The sequence below is a fragment of the Phalacrocorax aristotelis genome, chromosome Z (assembly GCF_949628215.1).
Source record: "Phalacrocorax aristotelis chromosome Z, bGulAri2.1, whole genome shotgun sequence".
In the NCBI taxonomy this organism is placed as follows: Eukaryota; Metazoa; Chordata; class Aves; order Suliformes; family Phalacrocoracidae; genus Phalacrocorax; species Phalacrocorax aristotelis.
Genome location: NC_134311.1, coordinates 26,057,351 through 26,072,510, shown reverse-complemented (window position 1 = coordinate 26,072,510; position 15,160 = coordinate 26,057,351). Strand labels below are relative to the sequence as shown.

General features: G+C 38.7%; 1 protein-coding gene across 2 annotated transcripts in view; it reads right to left on the bottom strand.

Moving 5' to 3' along the window:
- The window catches only part of RNF38 (ring finger protein 38), a 127,514-nt gene that overhangs the window by 64,391 nt on the left and 47,963 nt on the right, over window positions 1-15,160 (bottom strand). For both annotated transcript variants that reach the window (XR_012657921.1, XM_075078439.1), the window contains exon 2: window positions 1,548-1,618. Coding sequence is in view for 1 of the 2 variants with exons in the window: in XM_075078439.1 (XP_074934540.1) it covers window positions 1,548-1,618 (71 nt within the window). In the remaining variant the exon portion in view is untranslated. The remainder of the gene's footprint in view (window positions 1-1,547; window positions 1,619-15,160) is intronic.

Genomic DNA, 15,160 nt, shown 5'->3' with positions numbered 1-15,160 from the left:
AGTAAAGCTGTGGCCCAGTTTCTCGATTAATATGGAGGCAGGTGTCATGCCAAACAACTCAAAAGGCTATGCACTCTTCTAAAATTCAAACCAGGTAAGCTGCCACACCTCTTTTCACTCCCTCACCCAAAACCTGTGAATCACCTAACAAGACAGAACTTCCAACAAAACTTAGAAAGTTTTCATTACCACAGTATGCAATAAAACTAAGGGAAAACAATCAATCTAACACAGAGGTGACCTTCCATGTAATGACAGAAAAATAAGAATGTTAAAGGGGAATGCCAATGTTGAGTTGGTGCACGTTTCTTCCAGGAACAGAGTGCACAAGGACCACACACACACCAAAAAAAAAAAAAAAAAGCAGTGAACACTACTGAAAATAATTAACCAGTTAATCAACTGGAAACTTAAAATAATTTTGCCATATTAAAGATAGCATATTTGACGAATACAGGTTGCACCAGGCCCCAAATCTAGGATGGTACTGAAAAGTAAAATTATTTTTTTTAAATTAAGAGAAAAAAAGAGTGAGACGGGAAAAAAGAAAACAAGGCAGTAGAGCAGTAAAAGAAACTTCCACTGAAAATAAATCTAGCTCTGGGATAAGCTGGAACAACTATAAAATTAACTTAGTCTAGAATTTCAAGACACAAGGATTTGTGCACTTATTAAGGCACTGCCGTGCAGGTCGCGTTCCACTTCCCAAGAAAGATCATTCAAAATTTGATGAGAATATGCCCTTTTCCAGGCATGTCAAGCTAAAAGCATTAGTTTACTATAAAGTGTCATACCTGCAAACAATGTAAGGCATGTTACATGTTGAACTACTGTTAATCAATTTGCATTACTTAAGGACAGTAAAGCTTCAGGTAAAACCATCAACAATAACAGGAACAGCAAGTCTCACATGCAGTTCAATGTCAAAACTCTTCCCTTCTGTCTGCCACACTTACACTACTGATCCACGCACCACTGAACGGTTACCATGCAGCACTCTACTCACTCAAAGCAAGCTAATCTGAGAACGTGTCAAAAAAAGGTTAAGAAAACGCTTGCACAGTACTAGGCAGGCTGGCATTTTAAGGGTGCAGTACTGAACAGAAGCTCCCTATCTGTAAAACCTTAAGATCCCAACTCCAAAACAGGAAAATACAGCTACTGCAAAACAACTTTGAACACTTAGCAAGGCTCTAACCTCTGCAGTCAGAAGCAAGAAGACATCCTACCTTACAGAAAAATTAGCAAAACCATTGCTATTCTTCATTAACTGAGGGTGTCCATATGGCAAATCACAAATGTTTAAAATAGCAAAGGCATACAAGCAAAAAGAAAACAGCAGTACTAAAGACAAATTTTTTCTTAAGTGACTAAAGTATTTTCTTGAGTAAAATAAATGTTTTAATATGCCAGAGACTCTTCCAAGTATAACTCTGAAAACTCACTGCTATACCTGCAAAACAAACAATCTTTGTAGAATAAAAGCAATACATAAAAAGCCCCATTGCATATGCATCTTGTCAAGGAAACATTTATGTAAGTCTCACCTTGTCACTGTCATCATTACACATGTGATCTTGATGGATTGAGTGGCATTGAAAGGATGTACCAATGCTACCTACAAAAGAAACGGGGAGGGGGGGGAGGAAGGGAAGAAGAGAAAAAAATCATTAAAATGATCACCCAATTACTGCAATTGCTAAAAATAATGACAAATTTAGCAAACACTCTTTTCCACACACAGAAGAGAGATATAGTTGCCAAACAGCTACATCTGACAAGTCATGCATTTAATTCTGAAAATGGAATAAGTGTCAGAGAGACATTCTGCACAGTGTGCCAACAATGTCTTTGCATGTTTTTTCTAAACATTTAAACAGGATGAAATCCAAACTAATTCATCAATGCAAAACAAACATATGCAGTAACGTACGTATGCACACATACAAGTAAGAAGAAGCTACATGCTTCATGTTTAGGCAGTGTAGTCCTGTCCCATATCATTTACCTCAGAAAATTTTCAGCACCCTGGGCAGCCACAAAACAGCAGTGTCTTTCCAGTGATATGTTAAGAGTGAGTGGAAAAATCCAAGGTCAAAGCAGAAAAGTTTTAAGTATATCATTTTTGTTTGTAGTGGAATTTCTGCCTGCTTAAGCTCTTTCCAGAGGTTTCTTTATGTCAGCACACCTCTTCAAAGGCATACACCAGTCCTGAGACTTCTGTCCAAGGAGGGAGACAAACTAAAGGTTCATTATTTTCATACAGATTCTCAAACAGATTTGCAGAACCCTTACTTACACTACAGAGATTTACTTAATGTCCTGTCTCCTTGCTCAGGAAGTACAGGAGGGGGGTAACTGCTACTGTTGAATTTATGATTCCCGAGGATGACTTCTTCCTGCAAATACTGTGGAAAACAGTTTTTAAAAAAGGAGGGAAAAAAAAGTCTCATTTGTAAAGCTATACCATTTCATGATTTTCCTTACAGAAGGTCTACCTAGAACTTCTCTCCAGAACTTTGTTGTGGTCCTTCTGTTATAATTTTGAAATGTTATTAGTCTTATTCTGTAACATTTTACAATAAATTCCATACAAGAAGTGTGTCATAAAGCTTCACAGTCCATGTCTTGTTTTGGACCTGGACAGAACTGATCAAAGAACAGCTGAGTGCTTAAGCAGGCAGCCAGCTGTAAGCAAAAATCGTGGCCAATGAGTGCATGCCCCCCTATCCCTCTGTATTGTGGGTGGAGAAGGGGGGAAGGAAAGTTTGTTACTGCACTGAAATTGCATATTCCCCCCAAATTCTAAAACAGAAAGTAAAGAATGGGAGAGAGGGAAAATCAGTTTCCTTCCCTTCACTCCTTTGCATATGCACGCACACTCACACACGCGCACTCTTTAACCAGGCTGGATGTTCTGAAAAATATGCCGCTGAACTCCAAGGAATAGTCTGCCTCTCATTTCAACCACAGTTGCTACTGCTATCATTACGCAATGTGAATTCCACTGAAGTTGACTGTGGCAGACTTCCCTTCTTACCTCAGCTGTAGTACAAAGTATGGAAGAAGCAGTACTGTACTGCACAGGCACTACCCCAGCAGTCAGCAAGAACATGTTGAAGCCTATCCAGCACTTAGCATCTGGATGTTGTTCATTCATGAGCTTGAGCCAACTGACATCATTTTAGGCTTGATTCACAGCACCTGCAGACTAGCAGGCTTTACCACAGCTACTGGGAAACAATTCATATCACAGCTGCATGTAGTCCTGGGGTTTCCAGGTTCCACAGAACAGCTAATAGTGTCCATTTTTGCTCCCCAAAAGTTTGAAGTTGCACATGCTATTGGAACACAGTTCAATCAGACAAACTGCTAAATAAGTTCTCAGCCACTTAAACATTCTTTTTCCAAAACAAAAAGTCTCCATCAAATCAAATTTAATCCACAAGAAAATTCCAATATACCCTGACCTTATTAAAAGGAGTAGAGCATTTGACTTCCTTTTTCCTGAAAGGTACTACTAAAACTTTCATCCCTAAATGCGATATCCTTATGATTTCCTTCTTTTCCATACCTGAGTTGCTTTTAAACCAAACAATTCTTAAATCAGTTTTTAACGTGTAAGAATGCACAATGGTACCTTACAAAAGTTCACCAGTAGCATATTTTACTACATATGCTACGTAACTCTCAAAACGATTGGTCTCAAACAGTCCCATAGGCATATTTGGCTCACATACTGAGGATGTAGTTTACTTTCATTTTTACACCAACATACAGTCTCTAAGACTTGATGTGGGGGAGTGCTAGTGAACGTGACAGACATCTCAATGCTTATAGAATTGTAATTCAATAGTCATAGATGTGATTCATCTGGCTTTAGATCTGTAATTAGCAGCTATATAGATAAGCATAATTATATGCATTATAATATAATGGCAAATTGATTTGATGGCCTACCATTGACTATTTTACTGCTCTTCCAATTTTGTAATAGTGTGTTCACTAACGAATAAACTTCCTAATTGTTTGGACCAATTATGTCTCAAGTCTCCAGACCCAGCAATGAACTGAAATCCTGACAGTGAGGCAGACATGGGACAGTATACATCAATGCCAAGTACCTCCACGTGTCCCTTCTTTGAATATGCCTGTAGTTCTGCAGTGTAACCCAGAACTGCAAGTTGACAAATATTATTTCAGATTTCATTATATTTGGGGTTTCCCTTGAACACCTGTCTTCTGCAGTAATCCTGTAAACATCTCAGAACATTCTGCATTCTGGTTTTAAATTTACAGAAAACATACTTGTGAAGAAAAGTATAAAAGAAATTGAATGCAATCGATGTTGGGGGAAAAAAACACACAAGCCTGACAATATTCAGGAAGCATTTGGACAACACTCTCAGACACATGGTGTGAATTTTGGGGTTGTCCAATGCAGGGACAGGAGTTAGACTCGATGATCCTTGCGGGACCCTTCCAACTCAGGACATTCTCTGATTCTATGGTAAGAGAGAAAAACATTATACCCCCACACACTCACACATTTATTTAAGTTTCCTTCTGAAGGGCCAATCTCATTTTGTAGAAATTTCAAGCTGGCTATAGGGTCAATTCAAGCAAAAGTATCCAAAAAAAGAGCTTTTAGATATTTTAGTAGAGGTTTCTATTAGATGAATAATGGACTGTGGAAATCCATAATAAATAACACAATGTATGTGTATATGTAAAACATATGTATGTCTATATATACACACACACATGCATAGTTGTATGTACCTATGCATACATACAGACATATATGAAAGTGTATATGTATATATACACACATGAGGAATACAGTTTATTATACTATTATTTATAACAATATTCTATTATTTCTAGAGCATATTCCATTATTTATAAGCAGCCACTATTTAGAATTGTTCACTCTTGCAGTCAGAATATTCAAAATATTACAGAATTAAAGGATAGTGGGATATGAAAGACTAGTACCCTTTATCACTCAGACATTAGAGGACAACATTTCTGGAAGACGTTTGGTATAAAGGTTTGGCACATAAAATGAAAATGGGCACAGAGCAACAGAGTCTTACTTTGCTTTAGGCCTTTGCACAAGAAAAAAAAACCCTAGCAAATTTATCTCAAACTTGTGAAAACAGAATCAGCTTACAGTAACTTCCCTATATTTACTTCACTCATCATATAGCCAAATATTCTGTACTTGTTTCACAGTGGGCACCACAATACTAAGCATAACTATTTTGAGCTTCCCCTTAATGCCACTCAAAAATAATCACGCTAATCATGCCATTTTACAAGTGAAGATAAATAGGAAAACTGACACTAAAAACACTGCAGGTCTTTACAGCAGAACTAAATTATGCAGTATGCACAGACAACAGTAGAAAATTACAATGAACTTCCTTTTAGCCACATGTTCTGTGAAGAGGTTTTGCTGCAGAAGACAGGGCAGCTGCAGAAGGTTTGGCATCACTGGGTTAAAAACTGCTCCACAGCAGACAGGAAGCTCCAGACAGCAGCAGCAGCACATTCCTCTGGGGTCCCTAACATCATTATGCAGTGGCAGTGACGAGAGATTCTCACAGCTCGCCTGTCACTACTATTGATTTTTACCCCTCTCCCCTTAGCAAGACTGGCTTTGAGAGTCTGTTCTTCGATGTTCTCAATAGGAAACCTGACATTTAGCACTGACAATTCTGCTTACTGAAAAAAATTTAAAATTCAGTTTGAGGAAAACGAAATCCCTTCTTGCTTGGTCTGCAAAGGAGTCTTTGCTGTTTTGTTTACAGATGCATGTTTGCTAGCAAATGGACCAGCCATAACATACTGAGTTACTAAAACTGGACAGAACTAATGCCACCCCTCCTCCCTTTTTTTTTTTAATCAGAAGCTCGAAAAGATGTTAAACAATGTTTACAACAAAGTCAAGTCTTTTGTTTCAGGAATTCACTTGCACCTACTATTACTACTGTATATTTATCTACATACATATCCCCAACCATATTCTGCATGTGTGCATATACATTCACATACATTTACATGCATGTACATACAATAGGTATATAAAAAGTACATGTACATACATACCCAAATATATATATTGATTTTACATATGCATATACACATATGTTGTACTACTTATTATGGATTTCTACAATCCATCATTCAGTTACAACATCACATACAGTTACTAGGAAGGTAGTTACAAACCTCATTAAAGAATAGGCAGCAGAAGCAGATGAACAACTAAGAAGGTCTGTTTATACATGAGTAAGGGTCCGTAGTTACATAAGAATCCTGAGAAATATAGTAAATGTGATTCCTGAGCGAAACTGTCTCCAAAGCTTTGTTACTTACTACTTATAGAACTGCAGAGATAAACATGTTCTTTGACAGAGTGGAGTCTCTGGGCAAAATACAGCCCATGTGACAACGTCAAAGTTAAGTCTTTGTTCAAGGGAATAGCAAAAGGACAAGACAGTAACACATTACCACAAGACTGAAATTATTTAACTGGGTAAGCATAAATAGTTAGCAACAGCAATAGAGAGGCTTTGTAAAAGAAGGCTCAAGAACTCTGGAAAATAGGTAGACTTGCAGGTTAAAATATAACGTATATAGTTTATATAGAATGCCATCTCATACTCCCAGGCTGTAATACTACAAATACAAACTTTGATTGCCTTGTTTCCTCTGTCTCTACAAATCACTGCAGAACTGGCAAGCTGACAGAGATTCTATAGGCAGAATATCCCCAAGATGGAAACTGATTCTTATTCAGAGCTGTTAGGTTTAGAAAACAAAGGAAAGTAACTCCCAAACCCCCCTTATTTACCATTGTTGTTCAAGAAACAAATATCAGAAAGACACCGGGGGGGTGGGGGGGGAAGAGAGAGTGTGTTATAAAAGTCAGAGCTCCTCCGCATACTTTACTGTAGATACCAAGATGACAACACACATCTCAGTTCACTCCTCTAGCACGTCCGTGTTAACACTGCAAATAACCACACCCAACATCTACAGTACCATTAAACTGACACATTATCCATTATGCATTTGTTTGAATTTTTGGAGATCAGGATGACGCAAAACCATATTTTGTTGTTGTTGTTGTTATTGTTTAAACTTTTTATTTTTAGCTGGAGATCATGACGCAACAAAACTCTGACTCCTGAAAATTCACCTGCACTTCTGCATTACCCTGAAATTCTGAGAAGCCAGAGTTACCTTAATGTCATCAATAAAGTTTAAGAAATAATGCACTGAGGAGAAAAATCAACACAATCAGCTTGAGGGGCTTTTCTGATTGTAACACAACCAACAAGACAGGCAAAAAACCATGAAACTGATTTAGTTCTTTTCCTTGAGGGCAGAAATATAAATTTAAAAAAATAATCATTTAACCTCAAACTGAAAATTTTGGACAAAACATTACTTCCACTCTAAAAATTTATCAGTAAGATAAAGTCTAAGACACAATCAAGACTTTTGTCATCAGATTACATAAGGAATGCCAGTTAGGTTTCTTGGTGAAACTTTTATCAATGCAGGTGTAAAGACTGGCTAAGATATGTTAAAGACACAAGTTCAAGAGTTTGTAGTGAGTTAGCTGGTAGCTGGCTAGCCAGTCTCTTTAGGCAGAACTGACAATTTGGGGGGAGGGGAAGAAGCAAGCTGATTTTTGGACAATTATTCTTTTGAAAAAAAAATTATTTTCCCCCAAACAGAGCTTTATAAAATTAGCTTCTTTCTGACTTATCAATTCAGGGGGGAAAAAAAGGTTATTTTGCCATAGGAGTCATTGACTCTGGCTGTACTGGCTTGAAGAGCAGCAAGACCATGCCGATACTGTGTATTTTTGAGGAAGGGAGAGCAAAGAAGAAATCGCTCTACAGCTGAAGTTTCAGGGAGGGAAGGGAAAAAAATGACCAGTTTTAAGCTGCTCAAAGCATGCAAAGTTCCCTTCCCGTTTGATTTAGACTCATGCAAAACAAGTGTTTTCACTAGGAACACTCCATATGCTTTCTTGAAATTTGGAGTCAATTCAAGCTCAAAGGCAAGTTAAAAACCCCAAAGAGAGCACAGTGTTAAGGATTTCTGCCCATTACCCCAGAGCCAGAACTAAAGTCAAATATTACCTTTTGGATTAGTCTAAGATAAAAAAAGACAGGCAGCAAATAATTAAAATAGTTCAGTTCTGCCAAATTACAACAAATACATATAAACATGTTTTGGGCATCTCTGCATTTGGATAAAGAAACAAATTTCCAGAGGTGCTGCAGAGCCTACATCTAACCTCAACATCACCTAAAACTTCTTTTCTACCAAATTGAACTCATAAATGTGGACCTTGCATTACACGCTACGCTATAGGATTTACAAGAACAGCAATCACACACACAATCACAATTACAAGTTGCCTTTGTTGTAGTTATAACAGATACCAGCAGCAGCAACACAGCTGCAATAGTACAGCTTTCAGTTAGTAAATACAACGTAGGACACCTGGGCCACCCCTCAGGTTTCACGTTGCCATAGCTTCAATTCTAATGATACCTACATTACCAAGAAAAAAGCTTGCTCGGGTTTTATCTACATGCTTCAGTCATACTCAACTGTTCTATAAACACAGTCGCAGACAACCACACACAGTTAGATACGAAAACGCCTTTTTTTTTTTTCCTTTTTTTTTTTTTTCTTTAAAACAGTGCCTTTCATGGTCTTCACACCGTACTTGTTTCATTTCTGGTCAACTACTTACCAATACCCTACAGTACAATAGCAAGATACAAGACACAATCCCTTAACTTTCAAAAGTAAAGATTTTGCAGACATCCTGGCTGCTTTGCACCAATTAACTAGCTGGTCTCACCAACAGCCTCACCAAAAGCAGCCTTGGAAAATGGTTTCTTTCAAAGACAGCACTGATAATGCAAGTCCCTTGAATGGGGCCAGTAGAGGTAACAGATCCTGGGGCACTTACAAGAGGATTACCAGCTAAAGGCTCTGCACCACAACAGTGCAATCTATAATACTGAGTTATGCTGCCAAGAAATCCTGTAAAGATCAACAGAGTCAGAATCCCAAAGATGTCAGCAACTTTTGTGTCTACATCACCAAACAGTTTTCAAGTCTGGTTTAACATGGAAATGATGCTGGAGGACTTCAAGGAACTATAAGCCAATTTATAGTGCCCTGACTGCACGGAGTAGCTAGAAACTCGGTTAAGCTACCTTCATAGCCCCAAATTTAGACTGAATTTCAGGCCAACTCAAGACTAGTTGCACCTTAGGGCTAGCAGGTCCTAGGGCTATTATAAGCACGGCTTTAATTCTGACTGAAGCATTATCTCTACTATAAAGCTGACAGAGTGGGGAAAAATGCCAGTAAGACTTCAATGTAAGGAACAGAATGTGGCACGTAGGCTGCTGCCACAACACCTTCCCAAAGCATTTCCTTGCTGCAGTGTTCAGGAGATGCAGCTGTGAGATCTAATGCCCATCATCATCTCAAGCAACACGCCAGCCTGAACGAACTCTCTCCTGTGATCCAAAGCAGTCTCCATGCTGTGCAAGTAACTGGGCACTTTGTAACAGTTGGCTTGTTTACTCAGACTCACAGCTTCTAATACCTAGGTGAGGGAAGTGTAGCCTGAATTTATGCTGAGACACCTCCAAGAGACAATAGGTATCCACAAAACATCAGATCAGCCACCCCCTCAGCATTACCAGTATCAGGACAGGTACAGTGTAATGCCCTTCAAGTGATGCACACATAACATGTGCTTGTATGTGTGTGTACACATACCTGTATGTAATACGGACACACAAAGTCTCAGAGACTTAAGCAGAAACTTGAGTTTCCCTTTTACCTCTTAAATGCAGCCCCTTTTTCAAATCAAAGTGAGATACCCTGTTTAACATTATGTCTTGAACTTGGGGAAAGACATCAGTTCTTTGCTAATAAGAAAGCAAGAAAGAGTGCTGAGCTCCCCAGCAACCACAGGAAAGGGATTGCTTTCCTTCTAAACCCACATATTAAACAGAACACCAAAAAGAATCTCCAGAATATCATGGTTTCTGCTGAACTTGTGCATTGTAATAAAAAGAGAATCAACACCAGGTTTGAATGGCTTGCTTCATGCCTGCCAATGTTAAAAAATCCAAACTCACACAATGCTAGTCTAAGGGAAAAAGAGACAGTAGTACAATCCTTTTAAGTCAGTAATTTCAGAGCTACTGGAAGTATCTCATTGATTAAATGAATGATATGGATTAGTACACTCATTGCCTCCCTTCCACAGCACCAGTCTGATTATGAAAATATTGGTATATGCCATCTGTGCTATTAAACTCACTTTATCTGGAGTGGTGCTGTTGAACCTAACTTGCATGAACCAGAAGAGTTCTGGGGTAAGTGTTAGATTTGCAGACTAGAGTTTGCAAAGTAGCAAATGAGTGGAAACAATTAAAATCTGAACTCGAGCTATTAAGAGTTTAGACTCTTAATCAACTGCTCCCTTTAAGAAGCCTGTGAGCTGAGTGGAGTATATATATTCTGGTGAAACACAGCCATGGATGGCCAGGCTACTTTAAAAGATGCAATGAAGAGAATCAAGATGTTGAATTACTTGTGATCTAGGAGCCTCAACACCCAAAAAAAGTAATGGAAACCACTTCTGCAGATGTCTGTCATCTGCTAGTCAACAATACTCCTTTGTGACACACTATTTAGATTTTAGATGTTCTAATTCAAGAGCCTTTCAAACTGCAGTGAAGAAGTAACATGTAAACAGAATATTTTGCTATTACAACAAAAAAGTTAGAGGTGAGTTCAAGAAATAATACAGCTACTTAGGCTGGTCAAGTAAGAGGTAGCTGCAAATTAACTGTGTTATAGCACTTACTGATTGGTTGTTTTTTGGTTTTTGGTTTTTTTTTTTTTGCTATGCATACAAATCTGACCATAAGGAAGAAACATACTGCATCCTGCCTGGGGGTTGCAGCTACGCTAGCTGCATATAATGTATATTAAGATTGCCATTCTTCCCTCTTTTCCTCTACTTTTCTTTTTATAGACTCCAACAAACTGAAATTCCATGTGTTTCCCAGAGGTTTGCATTTGCTTTAAATTCTGTTGTGGAAAGAATTTGCTACATGATTGGAAGTGCTAACGTTTTTCAGTTGTGTGGTGTGGAACACCATTGGTAACTTTTAAGCAACTCCTGAGTGTAGAGTACACATATCTAAGAGGCTGTGATAAAACTTGGGATGGCATCCTAGCCAGGAAGCAGCCTAAAGTCACTAGAGAAGAAAAAAAAAGTAAAATGCCTCCTGAACTTCTTCTCTTCCTTTCCTCCAGCTTCCTGTACTTGCAGAGAAATCCATGCTCTTGTTCAACTGCAGACACTGTAGGTCTGCCGATGTTTTCTGATTTCTGGTCTTCCCTTCCACCCCCCAGCCCCAGGCAGCCTCATTGGTAAACCTGCCAGTCCCTTTCCCCCACTACAACGCCCAGCTGAGGGATGCTGTCCTCAATTCCACACTCCCAGTGAAAACTTATTTTTGTAAACATCAGAAAGCATGGTCTGCAAGAGTCTGCAAGAAAGTTCCCTCAGCTCTTCCTTTTCCTGCAGCTGTCACGAAAACAGACTGCATGCTTAATAATCACCAAGAAATGCAATGAAAATGACACTACTGTAAGCTCACAATGAAATCTGGGCCCATGTGTATTCCATGTAAGTTAAACCTACCTTCCAGTCACACTTCTGACTGAATGACACCTCTCTGACATTTTAGGAGAAAAGGAGAGGAACCTAAAGGAGAGGCTTCATGTTTTAAAAACTTCAAGTCTGATATATTTTAATGCCAGAGCTTAAAAAAGAACCAAAGGTACTTTAATATAGCAAAAGGCCTGAATACTGAGGCAGGCCTCCATGCTTCATGAACACAGCTCATCTATAAACCACTGCTGAAGAAAGACCTTTTTATCTGAGGTTTCTGCTGTGTCTCCACAAGTCTGCATAAATACTTTTACTTCAAAAAAAGAACATTTGATTTAAATGTAATAATTTAAATTTACAAATACAAACTGGACTGCTTATTCCAGGAACTGTCCACAAAATGGCCCTCAGAGTAGCGGTCTGAATATAACCCCACCTACACGCTTTTCTCCTGTGCTTGCAAACAAGCTTATAACAATGGCCCCCTCACCCCATAGAGGAAACCACTGTGGCCTAGCTATTACCTTCCTCCTTCTGTGTTAACTTTAGCAGCTCCGTCTTCTAGTGAAGAGGGGGAACAACTACACTCCAGATGGGACTGGTAATGCACAGGCTCAACCACACTGCTTCATCCCCTTCATAGCAGAGACACACAGGGAGAGGCCACTGCTTTGGTAGCCATCCAGCTTCACCCTGCAAGGTCCAAATTTTGGAAGGATTTGTATATTTTTAAGTTAAGCACATATCTGTGTGGGAATCTGAGTCACTTCCACACTAAAGTGCCCGAGGGATCCAACACATCAGCCACAAGCTTCCCCATTTACCCTAGTCAGATATCCAGTACTGTGTTAGATTTTTCCTCAACTAACAATACAGTATTACTGGAAAAGCAAAGTATTTCAATAAGCATATAAAGTTTTACTGCCAAATTATTAAAATAATTTCCATACAAGATTTATACGCATAAACTGTACTAACAAGCATGCCTAGGGCAAATAATCAGATTCAGTCAGGCTTCAAATAAAATTAACATCCCTTCCAATGTTTAAAGAATTCTTGAAATCAAAGGTGTTACAGAATTCATGTTTACTTTTATAAATTCTGTCTGCATGCACTGTAAAAACCCCTACAAAAATGAAATTATTGTACATGAGAAACAAACTTTTGGAACATTCTTCAACATTCAACTTCTTTATTTTAAAAAAAAAAAAAAAACACTAGTCAAAACACATCAGAAGCAAGTCCTTACTGCTAGGTTTTTTCACCTCAAATGTTACTGAAATTCTATCTCTGATTTCAGGCAAGTGCAAAACTAGTATTTTAAAGTTTGTATTATCATATCTTTACAGCACCCATACAAAAGCAAGGAAAGTTTTCCATAAGGTTACTGACAGCTGTGTGCTTTGCTCTGGGGATCAGTTCTTCCTGCTTATTCAAGGAGCAGTTCAGCAAGAAGTCATCCAGGGAAAAATTTTACAGCAGCAATAAGTCTTCAGGAAATCAGGTTAATGCAAAATACTATTACACCCATAAACACAGTACTATTCTACTGGTACTCTTAGTACTCAAAATGTCAAGAGATGAAGTGTAACTGATGAAAACTACACAGCAAAGCGTCAACTAAATCCATTAGCAGGTTGTTAAGACTCGTTCCTATTAGTTAGACACAATCAAAGAAAAACTACCTACATATAGCAGTAAGGTAAAATCACTGTTTGTGTCAAATAAGCTATTTAATCATAGGCCCCAAACAGTATTAAATAGTATTGGTCCCAGTATGGACCCTTGAGTGTTAATGTTTTCCACACGGGCATTGAGCCATTGACTGTAACTCTTTGGACATGGCCACCCAGCCAGTTCCTTATCCATCTAACAGGCCATCCATCGAATCCATGTCTCTCCAATTTAGAGGCGAGAATGTTGTGTGGGACTGTGCCAAAAGCTTTACAGAAGTCCAGGTAGATAACTTTTGTAGCTCTTCCCTTGTCCACTAATGCAATCACTCCATCACAGAAGCCCACCAAATGAGTCAGGCACGATTTGCTTTTGGTGAAGCCATGTTGGCTGTCTCTAATCACCTCATTGCCTTCCATATGATTCAACATAGCTTCCAGAAGGATCTGTTCCATGATCTTACCAGGCATGGAGGTTAGGCTAACTGGTCAGTAACTCCCAGGGTCCTCCATTTTACCCTTTTTAAAAGGTTATTTGCAAAAGAAAGCCAAGAAATAAAACTGTCTGTGGGATTACTGATAAAAGATACATAAATCTGAACCATCTCAACTGCTCCCTGAACATACAGAAATACTGCCTAACACATATGCCAAACTTCGTTTGGCAAAGGGAACAATTTACCAAAAACCTGCTTATTCCCACAACCAGTTCATGTTTCTTCAGGGGTGATCTACCTATATATTCTGCAGATTATATCCATGCTGCTGGGGACAGCATCTACAAATTCAGAAGAGGAATACCCACTGGCCTTGGCAGTCAGGTACTTGAACCAAACAACACAAAAATTAGTTCCTCCTGTCTGAGCAGTCATTCTCCTTAGATCACTTGTAACAAAATCATTCTGAGGTTATTTTCTGAAGAACTGACATCAACTTAAATTGAAGCTTGAAACATACTACCTCTGCTGCTAGAGCACAAAAACATACTTCCCCCTAGCTGCTGTATTACAGGACTCTTATGAGACTTATCTACTCAAAATTGATAACTTGAGACACAAAGGTTGGTACTTCTAAGACACAGAGATTAAAGACAACCAGTGTTTTATTTTGCATTCTCCTCTCCTCTGCTGCACACTAAGATTTACAGCTTCTACACTGGAATTATCTCTGATACAGATCAAAAGGAATTAATAATTTATTAACAAACTAAAAGAAACCTCATATTCTACATTAGAACTCTGCAAGAGACTGACACTATTGCCAACACAGTCTGAATGGTGCTCGGCCCCTGTGGCAGCTTTGCTTGGAGTTTAATTATGCAGTCCCCTTGGCGTTCCCTGGTGGCCATTTCATCAGGCGTGCTCCTGCACAAGTACATTCTAGTAGAGGATGCTCTCGCCCAGCATATATACATTTGAGACCATTCAGAGTGAAGCGTAATATTCATTTATACAGATATATAGTAGGGTGAGACCTACCACAGAAAATACTATCCAGGAGCCTAACCGTATCAGTGCATTTTCAGATAAAGCCTCTACTCCAGGAAGTTCAGTATCTACTAGAAAGGAGGACACTTTCTTCCTGCTCCTTCCACCTTACAGAAGGAGGCTAACAGCAGTACCACAAGCCCAAAAGATACTCAAACATACTTAAAACCATATGCAAACATGTATAGAAGGAAAGAAAACAAGTATTTCAATCATTCAAGGCTGACTTTTTCTGAAAGTAAATCAAACCT